Raw genomic sequence first — 20283 nt, 5'->3', positions numbered from 1 at the left:
ACACTAACAGTAACAGTTAAAATATCACTGTATGTAGAAGCCAATTTCTTGACGTAGGGATACTTACAAGGTACCAAACCAGAGGCCACTCTCTTCAACACATTCCCTTTCACACCAAAGTATGCAAAGGAGCCCCCACAACAGGCAGTTATGTTGTGAGCGGACTTAGGGGTGTGCAATAAAGTACGACCATCCAAGGGCAAACTTTCATGATATGGCTGCAATATGTGTAAAAGCTCAGTCAGAGCATTGGTAGGAATATTATGAGTCATACTCCACACTCTCAATTTCTCAGGCAAATTCTCGTCACATGGGATGGGTGGGGTGGAATAACTATCATCACTCTCCAACTCACTTGTTTCAGATTTGGATGATGATTTATTATAACAAGACTCATCTGCAGACACACTAATATTTACAGAATTATTTATAACACCATCATCCACCTGTATCGACTCATCTGAATGCACACTAAAATGTACAAAATTACTTTCAACTCCATTATCATCCACCTGTTTTACTATTGTATTGCAAGCCCCCAATTCCTGAAGCACTTTCCCTACTTCATTAGCAACAGTTCGACGTTTGGAACGTAGGGACAAACCACTGTAACTACAGAGGTTCAAGTCATCAGGCCTCTTTCTTACGCCTTGCCTCTCGTCCTCCATCACGATCCTTGGTGAACCTGAACCAATTGCTGCAAATCGTATTTATCTCATCATCTGTGACATCCAATGTCTTATGGTTCCTTCTCACAGCTCCTGTAACAAAAATGTGAATTTCAAGCAAGAGAATAAACTAACTAGGTATAGTAGTATATGATACAAATAAAGTTACAACTCCTCACAGCAAGGATTAAACTAGAATTATTTTCCTAAAACCAATTACACTTACTATAAATAACCTTGATAAGCTTCAGGTCTTTCAATGGGTATTTACTATTTTTACCCGTCCAGTTGTACTCGGCTGCAATCCTATTGGTGAATAACCTTTCCAACATCCGCCGAACAATGTGCTCTACTTTTTTGCCTCCTACAAGGCTCAGCCAGTGTTCCTAAAACACAAAAACAATAAAATCAGCCCATGAAAGAAGCCATACATTTACTTAAATGGCAGTAATCAGTTTTTGATGAGACAGTTGACTAAGTGTTATTTTAAAAAAAACAGGTGTTTAATCCGAGTGATATTAATTACTCAAAATCAATCATGAAAAATGCTGATAATGTAATTATGTATATCTACTTACAAAATCTGTTACATCATCACCATCATCTTTTAAGAATTCTTCTATCTTCATAACTTCATCATAACTGTCACAAGGCAGCTTCAATGTATCAGCCACACATATTCTTCTGGGAACAACAACTGTAGGGCTTTTGGATTCGAGTTGATGTTGCAATATCTCGTCCAATTTCTTATCTAGTTTGGCCAAATATCTGGCAATGGCCACTAATCCAGGTGAAGAAGGCGAAGCCACTGAAAAAATGGGAACATATCATGTTTTAAGCTAATTAACAGTAGCTCTTCCACTATAGTACACACTTCAAATTACACTTTTCGGGTACTAAGACTTCCTTCTTAAAAATTTACTTGAGTCCTTTGCAATGAGATTACTTCGAAAAATGATAGAGATAAATGAGAGATATGACAAGGCTCTTGCTAGACCCTACTACTAGTGTGTGGTCCTTAAGGTTTGCTTATACAGTTAATTACATTGAAACATAGAGCTATTAGGTTTGTAAAGAGTGGTTATGAAAAACAAAATTGTATTTCCACATTCTCCACCAAGTTAGCCTGGGAAACTTCTCAAGAAAATTTCAGTAACAGCATTAATTATGACATTTCATTAAGTTTTTGTAATTTCTATAATGGCAAAAGGTGGCATCTTTGCTGAAACTTGACTGTGGGAACTACACAGTAACTGTGTTCTGACAATGGGGAACATGCATATTTTTTTAAATTACTGGAATAAGAAGGTCCCTGCCTCAAATGTACTCTCCGAAAGTTTTGCGGAAAATAATAATGCTTTTTAGCTGAGTTATGAGTCTTTAAAAACAGAACTTCAGACACATTAGATAGATTTTCAGCTAGCAATGGATACATTAAATCTTGAAGGACGATAAATAAATATGTAAAAACGTTTGTAAAATAATTTTCATTGATTGCATAATTATTTACCAGCCTTATTATACTCCCGCATCGCGCTAGTGATGAAGCAATCGCTGTTTTTCAGAAAATCAGCCACCATAAGGAAGTCGACCAAAAGTAAACTGAGGTATTGTGCTTTCTTAAATCCCTCTGTGGTCAATTTGTCCTTTTAGGAACTACTACAAAACACGTCGATGATTTTTGCTTCCATATCTTCTAATCAAGGCTTTACCACTCTACTCTCTTAGCGAAGTGTCCATTGTACCGTGCCAAGAAGTCAGAAGGCGTTTCAGTTCACGTGACTTCAAGCGATATTCGAGCATTTTTAATTAGCATTTATTGAAATTTGTGGAGTACTAGGAGAGTTTTGACATATATTTGGAATCGTGAGAAATTTTTCTATTCAATGAGACTAACTAGCTTGATGAACAAATTTCATGCGTGCTCCCCATTATTCTGGAATGTTTCAACTACACAACAGTTTCCAGCAAGGTGACATCCAAATATTTAAGAGAGTAACATCATGGATCTAGTATAGTTTCAGAACAGATATTTTTCTCAAAGAAATATTTACCTGGTGAAGTTAGAGATTCTGCCTCCCTCTCAGTATTTAAAGGTGATTCCTCACCCACACTACCAGTTTCTGGAGAAGGTACGTCATCTGCAAAAATATAAAAATTAGAAAAATTAATAAGTATAGCCTTTACTTACTATAAGTCCTCCACACTAGTAAAACAATTCATTAAAATAATATACCCATGAATGTTACTGCCATGTAAATCATCATATTAAAAACATAGGCATTTACATTACCTGAATCATTCACAGTGGGTGGCCGTGGATAGTGTTTAATGATGTTCCTGGGAGTCTGGTCCTCACTGTCACTATCGCTTGGAGAAAACCTCTCGGCTCTCCTTCGTTTCCGCTTCCCTGTCTCTTCAAAGTCAGATAGCAGCTCTGATTCAGTTTCTGCTTGCCTGAGTTTCTGTCTAGCTATAGATAACTCATCTAAAATAGTAAGAGAAACATCATCACCGAAAGATTAATTATACACATGTCGTACGTAGGAAGACATTCTTCACTGACGATTGAACAAATGGTTAGCCAACAGCATTCCAATCAACTCTTCACATTTTTCATAACAATTTTGCCAAATACACCTACGATTACAGATGCCAGTCAATCAAAGTAGCATCATTGTTCGCAGGATGGAGGTTTCCACGATCTACTTAACGGTCCTTTTCTACAATATTGATTCATATATTTAAGAAGGTTTATGTATTTTCAAAAAGTAAATCATAAATTCGCTTATCGTGATTCTTTGATGAACATGTATCAGCCAATCACAAGAACAGGTCGCAAAAGTAGGGCGGATGAAGAGAATAAAGGATCAAGATCAAATTCCACGTGAATAAATGTTACGGAAAAGTACGACGGAACATTAATAACGACGTTATTTGCAGTTTCGAAATAAAAAATTTGGGAATTTTACTACTTAACGTAATAAGAACTTTAAGGTGAGGTACTGCTGCTCAAATCACTGCATTAATTTGTAGGCAAACATGTAACCTGTGAAAATTTGATATCCAACGCAAATTACAGTGCCGCTACGTATTGCGCGTCTATAATATTCAAACTTTCGCGGCCATTGCTCGAAGCAACATCAGGAATGAGTTCCCTTGGAAAATAAAGCTCGTATGGTCACAACTAAGCAGTAAACGAAAGCCTTAACTGCTTAAACTAAGTACCCTCAGCAAAAATCTGATATCCCTGAGATTAGGGTGGTTTCCTATCATTTTTTTATTGCCTAAATCGAAAGATTATTACTCCTGGAGTACGTATTTCACGCTTTTAAATTTTTAAATGACGATATGTATTTTTCGCGATTAAATGAAAAGTGGAAATTTTCAAGCGCGCGGAAACGCGACGGGTAAGTATGAATAATGCCGGGATAAATCTCTCCGTGTGACGCATTTGTGGTTCCCGCTGCCGCCCTGTGAAGTGACCTTGAGGCGAGGCTTAGCGCTGATACGACGCAGGCTGCTAGCGGGTAGCTGAGTACCCTGCTGGCTGGTAGCACTTGGCTTAAATAAGGATTATTAATACCCTATCAAACGAAGAAAACTTTCCGACCTTAGCCAGTTTTAATAAGTGATTATTAAGACATGTTTCCCTGAGCTCTGCGCCTCATGCATGCATTGGTAATCTCAGACGATGTATAACTCCTATCTTCTCGCATAGAAACTAGGTCCCTGTGACGTCACGAGGAGTGACATCGCATGGGCGCCAATCTGGCCCTTTTCAAATGAGGATAAAAATGGACCATTGCCATTCGTCTAAATCGGTATGTCTAAAACGAAATAACTTGTATATTATGAATACAGTGATGGTGGGTAACGAATCGCAATCAATGCCTTTCGTTTTCTTTGATGAAGGAAACTACCCTATTCACTGAAATCCAAATATGAGAATTTTCGTTGAAATGACCACTCTGATTATATAAACGAACATTAGTACATAGTAACAGCAGTTTCTGTGCACACTGAAGAGACCTATGTTGTGCTGACCCCTAAATCTTTTTCAGAAAAAGTAGCAAGATAATTGGAAATATTTATATGGTGTAGACTACCAAAAATACATACCAGTAGAATAAAAAGTCCGATGGATCGGGTAAACATCCCACGAATCATTCGGCATTTCTCCTTCTGTTAGCGACTTATTATAACGGGAGGATACCTTATAAGGAGGCCATAGGCAATGCCTCTTTTTAGGAGTTAGCCACTCCGCATGGACAATGCCAATGGAGTGGTCATTGCTAAACTCCACCACCTTATACATTCCGCTTACCGAATCTGGCAACAAAAAAACTTGCATATCTCAAGAAAACTCGCTTATATTAACCAAAGAAAATACACCGTATACCGAAGACTAGAGTAGAGCATCAAATCTTTTTACAAAACCCGACGACGTGCCATGCTTAAATTTCACCAAATTCGATGTAAGACAAGTATTAGTTAGATTCAACACTTATGACTACAATTTTGATTCCAAATCATGGAAATATTTCCAGCACTGAAACGCTACATAATACACATAAAATTACAAAAAACCGGCCATAGTTGTGGATTAACCCACGTGACTGAAATGCTACTCTGCGGATGCGTTATTAATATGCATACAATTACTTACCGTTTACAATATATCCTCTTCCGCGTGTGAAAAATGAGTGCAGGAATACTCGATCTTTTTTCTTCCTCTTTCCTTATTGCTAAGGCAAGATGTATTCCTAAAACACCACGCTACCGCATCAGCTAACACGTCGCGAAATGAAGTCCACGTTGAACAGCAGTAATTGTTTACGCGGTCGCGAAGACGAAAGATTTCGTGACGGGATCGCGAAAATCACATTGTTGCTATTCAGTAATTATTATTATTCTTCTCGTTTGTTGACCTTGTTTATTATACGATATGAAATTTCTTGGAGTTTAGTTCAATTTTAAAAACAAGTTTCAGCCAACGTTTCGATTTATTTTTAAATCATCATCAGGGCTAGGGTAAGAAAAAAGTATGAACAATATAAAATACAAAAAACCTCTTAACGTTGGTAAGGTATTGCCACACCTAGGTTACCATTAATTTTGATGTCATTAAGCCATTGTCTATTCAGTAAGCCATTTCGAACATTCCGCCGCGTAAGTTTCGTGCTTCAGTTTACGCGACGAGAGTTGTCAACGAAAACTCAGTTTCCGCCGCGTAAACATCAGACCGCGGTAGACGACGAAGCCGCATGCTGTTAATATATGTCATATATTTGCTTTGCCACGTAAACAGCGGTGTTCATTGTAGTTGTGGAGTAATTGTAATTGAGTTGCGGAGTAGTAATGATGTCGGATGGTTGAAAATAATCGACTATCGATAGTGTTCGATTATTGAGTTCCGATTCTTTCGATTGTGAGGTGTCGATTCAATCGTTGTATCGATTGGTTAAGTTCGACTTTCACTTGAAAAAATCGGCGGCAGTCGCGGCAGTATTTGTTTCTAAATATCGCGTGTGAATCAAGCACCGTCGGCTATATATATTCTTATTTTGAAATTTAATCCAAGTAGACTGGATATTCTAGTGAAAGAAAAAATTCATACACGGCTCCCTTAGAAAGTCAATTATGGAAATTTTTTCATAAAAATCTAGGGAAAAACTGCGACATGCCGTTAATGCAGTAAATTTTGTCGGAATTTTTTTTGCAGCGCTCATGGCGGAAAGTGAGAAAATGGTATGATGTCCCAACGGTGGCCCAATGATAATCCATTTCGTAGGGCCATCGTTGGGGATTTCCGTTGGGCCAACAGCATAAACCGTTTCGTTGGGCCAACGAACGATATCTGCGTTGGGCCAACAGCATAAACCGTTTCGTTGGGCCAACGAACGATATCTGCGTTGGGCCAACAGCATAAACCGTTTCGTTGGGCCAACGAACGATATCTGCGTTGGGCCAACAATGGAATTTGGTAGGCATATCCACCCACAATGAGCCAACCGTGACTACGGTTCCCCAACCGAGGCCCAACGGTCATTGTTACTTGGGCAATTAGTGATTCTTTGATCCAAAGCGACTGTTATTTGAAATAAACTTCCAAACTCCGTGAATTAACCGTTTTGGATTCAGAAGGTTAAAAGGAAAGACCGATTTCAGTTCCTGAGGGAACGCTATATGGCGAGAGGTGATGGAGCCATAGGAATTTAGAATTACTAAGCGTGACTTCGTGGAATGACATATTCATAACGTAAACAAAAACACTTATTGCTAGTCAAATTCCACTGCTTTATTAAAACCATTGATGTTAAATTTCAACCATTAATTCCTCCCACGTCAAATGAAATCGCCACATCTTATCTCCCTCGGCATCCCTAGGACTAACATTAAAGCCCTATGCAATAGTTTCAATAACAGTGTTTGGGAAGTTACTGAGTGCATTCGTTTACGTTATTTTCGATTATGACACCATGGAAAATAAACTGTTTTACCGGATCCTCTGCCGTCGTCTCATTGTCAGTCTTAAAATTCCTTAAAACGTTTCTAAGTTTTATAAATCGAGTTTCACCGTGAGCAACAGGCATAGCAATTAGTTTTCACGGAAATAAAACCAACAATAAGATGAGAAACACTACAAAATAAATTCGTCGAATTAATATCCCCAACACTAGAAATTAACTAACGTAATAGAACGCTCAATAACCACATCATACAATACAGCACAACTTAGAACATAATCATGAACATGCATGCATGAACATAATCAACGGGATGACGTGAGATGGGTATTTATGTGCCATTTACAACACATGAAGAGCTTCAACCGTGCGGAAACAGTTGCCTACGCAATTTAAGTTGGGTTCTAAGATGACTTAAGTGGAGGTGTACTTAAATGAAGCTGGTGACACCTACACTACCAACTTAAATACAGAGCCAACTTAAGTAGTCACTTAAGTTACTAGTGTAGACCCGGCACTAGCCGCCACCAGCCCCACGCCCCTGGAGTCACCGAAAGAGATCATTTGTTAAGCGACTCTTCCGATGACAGCAGGAATGCGCTTAATGGCTGGGTCCCAAACGAAGTCCGTTCAAGGCGACCCTCGTCGTCTCGCAGCTTATAATAATCTTAATGAAAGAGCGCTTACATTTGTATAATTATTTTTTTTTGTTTGGAAAATAATTTTAAGGCGTTTCAACCCATAATAATCAACCCTTATTGGGGTTAATGTAAAAAAGAATTTTCAAACTGAGTCGATTTGCTTAAAAATTTGTGTTTATACTAATCATACCTCCTTTAAAAATTTTTTTCAAACCGAATCGATTTGCATTAATATTTGGGATTAGTCTAATCATACCCCCTTTATCAAAATCTATATTATGCCGAAGGGCGCCTTTTATTATTTAGGGGTGAAAACTACCCCTAAAAGCTGGAACTTAAAACATTATTTTTTAAAGCTAAATACGAGTAAAATTTAGTTTAAATTATTTTTATAATTATTTTTTTATGTTAGGAAAATAATTTTAAGGCGTTTCAACCCATAATAATCAACCCTTATTGGGGGTTAATGTAAAAAAAATTATTTACCCTAAAAATAAAAATTATTTATTACATTGTATCTTTTTATTCACTTTCTTACTCCTTTTATTATGTATACACTTTTTTCTCTGATGATTTTAATCACAGCACAGAAAAGATATAACAATAGGATAAACAGAACAAAATCGTCATGGTAACATAAACAAGTAAATGTAAATTTATGTAGACATTACATGAAACACAATCAAAACGGAGACTGTATGGCTTCCAGTCTTCCCACCACATGCATGCTCACAGGTCACTGTGAGCGAGAGCACACATACTCACATATGTGTATGTATATATACATCTTATGGGTATGTGTGTTTATTTTGTAGCAAATTTGAGTGTATCGTTAGATTCTGACGTATAGTACACAAAGTATATGCTGATTATGAGGAATATTATGCTCAGAATTGTGGATTTCGAATTTTTCGCAAATTAATTTTATTGGTATTTCAAACATAGCTCCTTTATTTTTTATGATAGAAAGTTCATTTAAATTGTATTTTGTAGGGTTTTTACTGACTAAAAGGTCATGTGAATTAAATTTTTTCCGAGTCATTAGTTTTGAAAGGGGAGGGATTTAAGGGTTTAAATAAGGTGGAGCTCCCTTGGAAATAGAGGTTTTAATTATCAACATCTCACCAAATATTTATTGTATAGAAAATTAAAACACACCAAAATATTTGGAAATAAAGAGGCTACAATTTATTACTCCTGCATTTTTTTCATATCTCCAGTTTTTTTGGAGTTATTTTGAAAAAAGAGCATTTTTAACGAAATTGTAGAAAATGACTTTTCACTTTTTCCTCCAATGTTTTCAAAATTTAGAGTTGTAAATTAAAAAAACTTCTAGGATCAATTAACAATACTTAAATAAAGAGAAATACTGAAGGGCATTGATCAATTTTGACTATTGTGGTAATAAGGAGTTGTTTTCACTGATTTTTTCGTACAAAAAAGTAGGGACTGATCTTATTTTTAATCATAACTCGCTCAAATTTCATGATAAAAAAATATTTTTTCTCGTTATAAGAAAGTTTTTTAAAAACAATTTTAAACAGATTGCATAATTTTTCCTCGAAAATTACATTTTTCCCGCTATTTGGTATTGAATCTTTCAAATTTAGCGTTTGACAAACAATAGATAACCATCAACAAGTTGTAGCTTTGTCCGAATTGGTCATTAAGGAAATATAAAATAAGATTTTTATTTAATTTTTTACAGGCTACAGTTTTGTAATTCTCAATTTCCTAATAAAATTAATACTTTTCAAGTTATATGCCTATAATCGATTAAAATCGTTGATTTTTTCGTCAAAAAACTGTTACTTTCAATCGCAAATAACTCGAAAAATATTAATTTTACGCAAAAAACGGAAAAACATTTTATTCTTAGAATTTACTTTTCTATCGATTCCTGTGGTCAAAATATAATTAAAATTTTCCACCCCCGAGATGGGGTGGAAACCCCCCCCCCCCCAGAGTAAAAGCGCCCGTCGGCATGATAAAGATTTTGATTGTTGGTATATTCCCTACTTATTGTGAAAATTTCAAGAAAATCGATTCAGTTTGAAAAAATTGCAAGCCAAAATGCTTCATTTCCTGGACTAATAATAAAATATCTGTAACCCGATGCCCTACGAACAATTGGAAATTATCGTTGATTCTGTATCTTGAAAAACAATAAAAGGAGTGTGATAAACAACATTTAAGGAACATTCTGTATTTGTAAATGTTTTGGAAGTAATTAAGATAAGAATTAACTAGTTTCTAATTTTATCAAGTGAAAAACTTTATAGATTAATAATAATAACAACTCATCTTTCGTTTAACAAGCTACATAGATATTGCCCTTAACAAGAAAGCGATAAGCGGGTCATGATTGACAACAGAGTAGTGATTGCCCCCTCGGTCGTGATTGTCTATGCGGTCGTGATTGTCTACGCGGTCGTGATTGCCTACTCGGTCGTGATTGCCTACTCGGTCGTGATTGCCGTCCACTTTCCACAATCATGACCTCCCGTTCATGACAGAGTCACTCAAATGAATGGTCACCGTGATTGGGATCACGAGAATGACCGACTAAGTCCATCACTAGCACCGTGGGACTATGGGCTTACATCATATCCCGTCGAGTCCAAACAGTATTCATTGTATCAAATCAGCACTTGTGTACCCTATAAATAATTACATGCATATTAAGGGTGCTAGCTGTCTTTCTTTTAGCTGTGTTTCATATACATATTTGCATAATATGAAGTTTGGAAGGACTGGAAAAAATTAGATCTAGAGGTTACTGTGGTTGGATTTGGGGTGGTGTCATAGGATGCTCACGGATTATTCAAGATGGCAGAATTATCTTCCAATGGTACTCATTTCTTTATTCTTTGTGCATTCTTCTAAATAAAGATACAGCAGGTTCCAGTATTAATCTGATACTAGTGGTGTATTAATTATAGTGATGGGATAAATGACTCTTTTTGTGGAGCTTTCTCACTGCTCACAGCGCATTTTAGAGAGCTGCTCGCTCATAGCGACTCAGCAAAGCATTTCTGGGTTGAGGGGAGGGGGGAAGAGGGGTGTGGAGGAAAGGGAAAGAGGGTAAGGTGGTGAGGGGGGATTTCTGAACAGAAATTTAAAATGCAACATTTCCATATCATACTCAATGCAAATCTACTGTAACTGGCAGTCAACCCAAGATAGTCACAAAATTTTGAATTAATAATTTTCTTTTATCAAGTCTATCCTATATTGTTCTCTGTTAGTGAAATTAACGTAATGCATTTTTCTACTGATGTCATGTGAATCTTTCTATAATTTTGACCTGGTATTGAAATACTCTTGGCAACTTTTTTAGGTAATTATCCTATGAGAAAGAATGTACTGATGAGCTGTATTTCTCTGTCTTCTCTCTCATGAAAGTTTTGAATTGTGAAATTGTCTATACAATCATCATCCGTCTTCATATATCTTATCCTTTGTTGGTATTCCCAAAAAATTATGTTGGAGTGTGTAATATTAATCCTTTATAGCCATTTAGTCATAGCTCATGGCTATTAAAAGTATTTCCCATTACTTTATTGTTTTTTCTTGCGGAGTTGTTTTTCTCCTTTAATGTCTTACACAATTTAAATGAAACACACTAATTTTATGTTTCTATTTATTCTTTTTTACGAAAGAGTTCAAGAATTTCATTCAAAAGATATCTTGAGCTACCTTTTCTTTTACTGTAATTAAAATTTATCAAGTCATATGCTAAGTTGAAGAAAGTTTTAAATAAAGTGATTATACACACATGCAAGAGAATGCCATCTTATGATATAAAAAAGTTTCAACTGTGCTTCTGCAATGTTTGGCAATGTGGCCTAAGCCATAAGGGGGGCATGCGCCCCCCCATGTGTATCCACCATTACACATTAACTTGTTTGCTAATTTATATTATTCTTGTGAAAGAATGTATTAGTTCCCAATAAATATTATTTTTGACTTTTTACATTTGCCTTTCATTTATATGCAATAACCTAAGGTAAGCTACTGTCCTGGGGCCTTGCGGTGGGTCTTCCCTCCAAGTATCAAACCATTGAAACTACCCGGTTATTACTCAGAATCAGTTTTTTTGTGCGTACCAGTTCCCAAAAAGAAGTTAAAGTATTTTTACATTGTAGTATTACAGGGAAAGGCATTTTGCCAAATACATGGCTCAAGAAAAGAATGGAATCGAAAGAGAGCATGTTGTAATGATTATGAATTTGCTGAGCAGCTGACGCTAATGCCATTAGAGCATGTTGTTGGCAAAACCAGCAACAGGGGTGGTCTGGCCAGATTGGCTGGTTGGCAATCCCTGAGGGTCCAGAGCTTAGGAGGCACCCACAACACTCACTTCTATCTCGATGAGTATATGAAAGCTGTAGTAAAATAAGGCTCAGATAACTTGAACAACTTTTTTTTCGATTATGAAATCCTACTTCATTAGTTGCTTTATTTACAACATACTCAGTTTGAAAAAATATATACAAAAAATATATAAAGTTTTCAGAGGATAGAAGAGAACCTAATGCTTTTTTGGAATGAATATTCAAAAAATTTATTTTAGATTTCATCGCAGTTTCTGGGAACAAATTCACTAAATACATTGTAGAGCCATAATAAATTATAAAATTTTATAAGCATGATAATCACACTTTTTATAGTAATATTGTCATGAAATTGCTCTTTTCTATTAACTTTTATCAAGTTTTTGAGAGCCAGAATAGCGTCAAAATTCATTTCCAGGAATGCAATTTCCTTAAAATCAGTGGCGGCTCGTGAGTCAAATGCTGGGCGGGGCACACTCCACCGGAGGGTCAAAAGTTTTTAATATTTTGTGTGTTTTAGTGAGTTTTTAAGGTAATCTAGAGATCACTAATACACAAAATAATCACTAACACCAAAACACTAACAATCACTAACTTGATTAACTCAACTACAACTAGACCTATTTACGTTAAAACAATTTACACATAATAAGTTAACTGGTCACCAAAACAAGGTATTCTGCAACACCAAGATTATACGGCCGGCGCGGTGATGTCAACTCACTCGTTCTGCGCATGCTCGGGCGGTGTCCCAAGACTTCCATAAGGCACAAGCTTGGACGCGTCATAGCACCAGCAGCCCCCACCACTACCACTCTCCATGTAACTGCATGGTGATGGATTGGGACGTTCTGGCCAGCACCCCATGGCTACAAAGACGAACTTCTCGCGTGCTTTTCTTACATTTTCGATGTATGCGATTGAAAAAACACCTTGGTTAATAGATGCATAATTACAATTGAATGGGTATTTAATTTTTTTTCCTTTTTCAAATCTTTGGGAGCGGCGGCGTCCGAGAGTCCTTATGGGCAAGCCGCCACTGCTTAATATTTCCTGGGCACTCAAAACGTCATTGAATAATAATAATAAATTTATTCCACGGGCCTAAGCCCTTTTACATTAGCACAAATTGAAATTGCACAAAGTTATCACAATATCAATATACTTCAAATACCAGAAACATAGATATCAATGACATGAAATACATATTAGGAGATAAAATACAACATAGAAGTAGTTACACAAAAAAAACATACATAATATAAACCTGTATAAACATACGAATATCATACCACCATATCATATCATCATTTACCAAACATATATATAACTAAATGAGAAAAAAAGCTATAAATTAAAAGTGAGATAAATAGTTTAATAGATACATACATTGAAAACAAGACAACACTACAAAACTAAAAAGGGTACTTAAGGAAATGCACCGCAAACAGTCCATAAAGAATTTTTTAAAAGAAACTTTTGACATTTGGAAAATATCAGCATCTATACATATACGTTATCATAATCTCTTGCTATCCTGAACATAGGCAAAAAATTAATGTAATTGTAACTGCAGTGCGGGAGATAAAAAAGATTATGAGTTCTAGAGTGTAAGGCAGGAACTTTAATATTGATTAAACTTAGTAGATCCGGACATATAATTATAGGTCATAGGCGGATCCAGGGGGGGGGCACGGGGGCACGTGCCCCCCCCAGACCCTCAAAAATATGCAAGATTTTTAATACGCTCCCATTATCATTGCATTCGTTTTGTATTACGAGGTATCCTTGTGCCCCACCCAGAACAAAATCCTGGATACGGCCTTGCTTGTGCCCCTCCCAGAAAAAAATCCTGGATCCGCCCCTGAATTAGGTTATTTAGCAGGCCATACAAAAACAAAAGACCTAATTGTTTTCTTCTATTACATAAGGAACTGAGATTGAGTAGATTTAACAGTTCAACATATGATCCTCTTTCTCTTTCTAAGTTAAATCTAAAAGCAACAAGTCTTAAAATTTTTTTCTGAACCCGCTCAATAGCAGCGTCATATATCAAATAGTATGGATTCCATACTACTGAGCAGTATTCAAGCATAGATCTTACTAAGGTAATATACAGAATACGGTAACTGAAAATACTGTTGAAATCTTTACAGTGTCGGCAAATGAAAACAAGAGATTTATATGCTTTACTAACTACAGTATCGATATGTGTGTCAAACTTAAGTTGAGAGTCAAACAAAATGCCTAGGTCCTGTTTACGTTCGACTCTATCTAGTGTAATCCCAGATAAAATGTAGTTCTTTAGATATGGGATTTTCCCTCGACAAAAGGTAAGTACATTACATTTACTTAAGTTCAGCTTCAATGAATTATTATCACACCAGTCAGCAAGAGAGGTTAAACACCTCTGAAGATCCACAGCATCATTGTCTGAATCAATAGGATGAAAGATCTTCAAGTCATCTGCATAGATTAGATGTTCTATTGGGTTTAGTGAATATTAGCTAAAGATGGGCATTTTAACATGCCCCATTTGGGCTTGTGAGTCTATGCACAGCCAGACTCACAAGCTCCCCCAGGCACCAAAACACTTGATCGCAATGTGCTGAGTAGGTATTTTAAAGGCTTGAAACTCAATGTTCCTATCCCCTGTAAATAAGACCATAAGGAATCTATTTTGCTTTAAGCTGAAATATCTTGTGTCTTTCTTGATGAAAACCCTTTCTGAGCAATTGATTTTTTTATGCTCTCCACTTAAAAGGTAAATACATATCAATGTAGAAAGCAGAGGAGAGCAGACAATGGGCATCTAATCAACTAAAAATCAGGTACATAATAGGTAAGTCAATTATGTCCAAATGGCAGCAATGCACAAATATTTCACTCTTCACAAAAAATTAAATACATATCTATTTCCATATTCATAACTGTAAAAATACTGTTAAATTTAACCTTCAGTTTTTCATGACATTTATTTCCATACCACCAAAAAACAAAACAAATGAGCCGTTTACATTGGGGTTAATAATAATTGTCTTCTGATGCACATGCACGGACAGCCAAACCCTGGATAGGAGCAACATACAGTAGTGGGACTCGAACCCACGACCTCTTGTTTCACAGACAAGGATTTTGCCCTTCTGCCACTTTGACCTATAAAATTAAATGAGAGGATCAAAAACTGCTGCGATAAATGTATGCAGAATTGGCAATATTACCATTCACGAGAATACCATTTAATAAATTATACGACTCTCAGAGCCGGCTTCGAAGATGCCATACGTAGAGCGTATTTGGGGTTGGAGTGGCAAAAATCTGTTAAATAGGCCATTGGCGCAGCGAGGGGGGGGTTTTGGGGGTTAAACCCCCCCCCCTAGAGATCAGAGAAATGCTTAAACTTAATCCATTATTCTTAATTGGATTGATATTACTAAAAGAATAGTGTGAGCATTAATAAAATATCCCTCAGAAAGCTGTAAAACTCACCATTTTGAACCATTTATCTTAAAATTCCGCAATTTATTGATCTCGCACCTACCGCTTATCCTGGTGAATATTCTATACCCCCACACACCCTGGTATTAGTTACACCTAAACCACCCCCCCCCCCCCCCAGCCTTAATAGGGTGGTTTCCTATTATTTTTTTATTGCTTTAATCAAAAGATTATTACTCCTGGAGTACGAATTTCACGCTTTTAGATTTTTAAATGACAACATCTATTTTTCGCGATTAAATAAAAAGTGAAAATTTTCAAGCGCGCGAAAACGCGACGCTTAAGTATGAATGCCGGGAAATATCTCCGTACGTCGTATTTCTGGTTCCCCCTCCCGCCTGGTAAGGTGACCTTGAGGCGAGGCTTAGCGCTGATACGTCGCAGGATGCTAGCGGATAGCTGAGTACCTTGCTGGATGGTAGCGCTTGGCTTAAAAAAGGTTTATTAATACCTTATCAAACGAAGAAAACTTTCCGAACTTAGCCATTTTTAAAAGGTGATTATTAAGACATGTTTCCCTGAGCTCTGTGCCTCATGCATGCATTGGTAACCTCAGACGATGTATAACTCCTATCCTCTCGTGTAGAAACTAGGTCCCTGTGACGTCATGCGGAGTGGAATCGCATGGGCGCCAATCTGGCCTTTTTCAAATGAGGATAAAATTTGACCCTTGCCATTCGTCTAAACCGGTATTTCAAAAACCAAATAATTTGTGTATTATGAATACACTAATGGTGGGTAACGAATTGCAATCAATGCCTTTCGTTTTCTTTGATGAAGGAAACCACCCTATTACTGGCTGCGCCCCTGAAATGGCAGCTTCCATCTACAGGGTGAGAAAAACGTGTAAGGAGGTATCCCTGTATGTAACGTTAACCACTTGACTTCAGCTATTATTGTTGGTGAACGACCACTAAACCTACTTCACTATAAGGTGTTTACCATTGGCTGGCATAGTATTCAGCAGGGCGCAGTGATGCAGCGAGGGGGGGTTTTGAGGGATAAAACTCTCCCCCCAGAGCTCAGAGAAATTTTTAAGTTTAATCCAATTTACTTAATTGGATTGATATTACTAAAATAATAGTGTAAGGACTAATAAAATATCCCTCAGAAAGCCGTAAAAACTCACCTTTTTGAACCATTTATCTTATAATTCTGGAATTTATTAATCTCGTGCCTACCGCTAATCCTGGTGGGTATACCATACCCCCACACACTCCGGTATTAGTTGCACCTAAGCCCCCCTCCCAGCCTTAATCCTAGTTGCGCCCCTGGTAGGGGGAGGCAAAGCGTGAGGGGTGCATTTCGAGTAGCCAGGCGTTTAAGTCGACAGTCAATAACCCCAAAAGCTGCGGAAGGCGAGTCAAAAACGTAAACAAATTCTAATGATACCATTTACAAGAATACCTCCTTACATCATATACGACACTAATAGCCAGAAATAGAAAATGCCCTTTTTACAGCAAAACTGACGTCCCAGGGGTAAAAATCGGCGAGATTTGATGCTTGTATCTCCACGGTGAGAATAACACATAAGAAGGTATCCCTGTACCCAAGTTGCCCCAGTTAACTTGAGCTGTTGCTGATGAAGAGCGACTACTCACCCTCGTTCGCAATGCTTTGTTTGCCATTGTCTGGCGTGATGCTCGGAGAAAAGAGGATGAGCGGAGGGGGTGCTTTGCGACTAGCCAGCCGTTAAGGGGAGGGAATGAGACAGCCGTTCGACGGACAATCAACCAACCCGAAAGCCGCGGAAGGCGAGTCAAAAACGTAAACAAATTCTAATGATACCATTTACAAGAATACCTCCTTACATCATATACGACACTAATAGCCAGAAATAGAAAATTCCCTTTTTACAGCAAAACTGACGTCCCAGGGGCAAAAGTCTGCGAGATTTGATGCTTGTATCCCTGTAAGTGGCCCTAGTTAACTTGAGGTGCTGTTGACGAGCGTCTACTCACCCTCCTTCAAAGTGCTTTGTTTGCCATTGGCTGGATTGGTGCTCTGTGAAAAGTTGATCGGTGGAGGGAGTGCATATTAGGACTTACCAGCAGTTCAGGGGAAATATCTCACCCTATGAAATCTCTGAGTAACCACTTTTCCTTCTATGCAGAGGTCTTCCAGTGCTGTCTCACATTTTATATTCCACCTTTTCAAACATGTTCTAAATTGTACCTATAATTTCTCCTATAAGGAGTTGCAAAATACAATTTGCAATAATGATTTGATGAATTGAATTCCACAGGAGGCTCATTTTAGTTAGGTGTTAAGATACATCCTAACATAAGAGAAACAATTGCATTATTTGCCACAAAGTCTTTAAATAATAATTCAAACCCTATTAAAAAGTAAACATTATTTGAAAATTTTTTAAAAATCAATTAAAAGATATGAAATAAAATGAAAAACCCAAAATAGCCAATATTTTTTTAACTATAAAATATTCTTATTTTTAGATCACATTTCAATATCATATTCATTAAAGCATTAGAAATTCTTACAGTACCTCTATCATATGCGTAAGTACTACACGTGAAGCCAATCTTTTTGTTCATAGAACATTTATTGATTGTAAAAATTGAAATGGACACTACACTGTGATTATAACATGCCAATAAAATTCACATCCCTCTCCATATTCAACTTAAGAATCCTTTTCTAGTTTTATGCACATAATAAGCAACCACCAAAAAGAATAATAACTCTCCAATGTTCAATCCTAATTAGAGATATTTGAAGATGGATTGCATTCTTCTCACTTGTTGGAATGAATTTGAGAAAAATTTTATGGTGACACCACGCCCCCTGCAGGCAAACCAGGCCAGCTAGGCCCCCTGCAGCCAAACTATTATACCAGGCCTCTCTAAGGCCTCGGCTTCACTATTTCCGCATGTTTTCATCAATGACTTTCAGTATCTTTTTGCCTGTTTTAACTAAACTACTTCATGAAATAACTTTGAAGCAATTGAATCAGTAATTAACAGACATTTTTTGACCAGTTTCAAGCCCACTGTTTCATATGTGCCATGCCAATGATGACTCTCATAACAAAGATAAAGGTCAACGTAAGTCAATTGTTAACACAATGTTTCACTAATGTGTTTTGTAAAAAAATTATTATTAGTTAAATTTTTTCATTCATAAGAAACTGCAATATTAATTTCCATCAAAATTATTTTCTTCACTTTGTTTAAATATTTCTTGGGAACTAATTTACATGATCAATAATATCACCATTTTACACTAAATTAAAGCATGCCAATCAGTCTAACGACACATTTGAGCTCTAAATATGGAAGTAGCAAAAATATGCTGATTGTAATTAAAAATGTCTAATGGTATCAGGGCTCAATTTCGGTGATTATAGGAACAGAGATACGACCCCTGAAAAATTGGCCAATTTTTGTTGCTTTTTAGACCTTGTGTTGGCCTCAAATAGCAGAAAATTTAGCTTTTTGTAGAAGCAATGACAGAAAAAAAATTCTGAACAGTGCAAAGTCTTTGAAGACAAAAAAGTCCAAGAGAAAGGGAAAAATTTCACAAATTTTGGCCACTTATCACCTGATACTGGTCATTTAAGGTGCAAATCTACATTAAAAATCACGTGGATTATAAAAACCTTAAAAATCATAGCCATGTATTTCTTATGATAGCACCATGAAAGCCATCAATGAAAACAAAGAGAAGACTTCAGGAGTCAACATCCACAGGAAAAATAATTATTGTTGCTATTTGCAGATGTCAGCTGCGACAGAGGGATTTGAAGGAGAGACTTACAAACATGGAGAGGACTATGGCCAGGTGTCAGCTGTGAATAAATAAAAAGAGAACTAAGATATGTATTACCGAACTTACTCGTGTACGATGTGCCCTCGTGCATCCCACGCACCCCCATTTTTGGGCCGGTTCGTGAGGAAAAAAATACTTCTTAATGCTTTTTGGGTGCGGTCTAACAGAGGAACTTGTGATTCGTTACTAAATCGATAAATTTACGTTTCCATGATTTATAAGGTTAAATAATGTAAGATATGTAATTCCTGCGAAGGTTTCCTGGCTTTAATGCTAAACTCTGGAGAAATAAATTATACGAATTTGAGGGAAAATGGAGCGCAGCTCACATGAAAATTTGGATGATTCGTGTAAGCCTCACACTCCCATTTCTTTTACTGGCATTTCCGGAAAAAAGGTGTGTGTCTTCTACAGGTAAATACGGTAGTTTGCAGCAACAGAGAAGAGGACAAGGACTAACATTAAAAAAGGAAAGCAAAAGGTGGAAAAGATGAAAGAATTATGCTGCCTGGGAAACACGCAACCAGCAATGGATGATGGAAGAAAGAAATAGTAAAATATTGCAGACAAAATGGGCATTCTACATGACAAGGAATCTACTCATGACAGATAATACAAGCTTACAAGTAAGGAACCATTTCATCACATCCACATATGGAGCCATTTTCTTAAAGGCAGCAAGTCACGGAAGTTGACAAACTTATGAATATATATGAAATATTAAATTATGTAACAATTATTCCACTCACCCCTCCTGAATATTACCCTACCTCCCACCCATCCATCGCCCATTGACGTCATCATTAACCTTGGAATGAACACACCCCAATAACCCCTCCCCTCCCTCCTGAAAAACTCCACCAATACAAAAAGGCTG

The 20283-nt window shown here is 36.9% G+C and overlaps 1 protein-coding gene across 2 annotated transcripts; it reads right to left on the bottom strand.

The window, feature by feature from the left end:
- Positions 1 to 549: 549 nt before the first annotated feature.
- Positions 550 to 5679, bottom strand: LOC124170856. 2 transcript variants are annotated; one of them, XM_046549864.1, is made up of 7 exons: positions 5338 to 5679; positions 4791 to 5000; positions 2962 to 3156; positions 2723 to 2809; positions 1247 to 1476; positions 895 to 1054; positions 550 to 761 (listed from the first exon to the last, which is right to left on the bottom strand). In XM_046549864.1, the coding sequence occupies exons 2-7, from the start codon at positions 4984 to 4986 to the stop codon at positions 631 to 633; spliced, it is 999 nt and encodes a 332-aa protein (XP_046405820.1). In that variant the 5' UTR covers positions 4987 to 5000; positions 5338 to 5679; the 3' UTR covers positions 550 to 630. The 2 variants fall into 2 exon arrangements, with proteins under 2 accessions (XP_046405820.1, XP_046405819.1); XM_046549863.1 differs by having other exon boundaries at positions 4791 to 5679.
- Between the last annotated feature and the right edge of the window lie 14604 nt (positions 5680 to 20283).

The sequence above is a fragment of the Ischnura elegans genome, chromosome X (assembly GCF_921293095.1).
Source record: "Ischnura elegans chromosome X, ioIscEleg1.1, whole genome shotgun sequence".
NCBI classification, from domain to species: domain Eukaryota; kingdom Metazoa; phylum Arthropoda; class Insecta; order Odonata; family Coenagrionidae; genus Ischnura; species Ischnura elegans.
The sequence above is the reverse complement of the archived record's forward strand: the minus strand, read 5'-3'. Positions and strand labels throughout refer to the sequence as shown.

Bases quoted from the DNA above. Each gene is read 5' to 3' on its own strand.
- LOC124170856 (XM_046549863.1), bottom strand. From the start codon at position 5,022: ATGCAAGTTTTTTTGTTGCCAGATTCGGTAAGCGGAATGTATAAGGTG. The intron at 2,810-2,961 runs GTAATGTAAATG...ATATTTTTGCAG, and splicing joins ACCCACTGTGAATGATTCAG to ATGACGTACCTTCTCCAGAA. The intron at 762-894 runs GTAAGTGTAATT...TTTTTGTTACAG, and splicing joins GCTTATCAAGGTTATTTATA to GAGCTGTGAGAAGGAACCAT.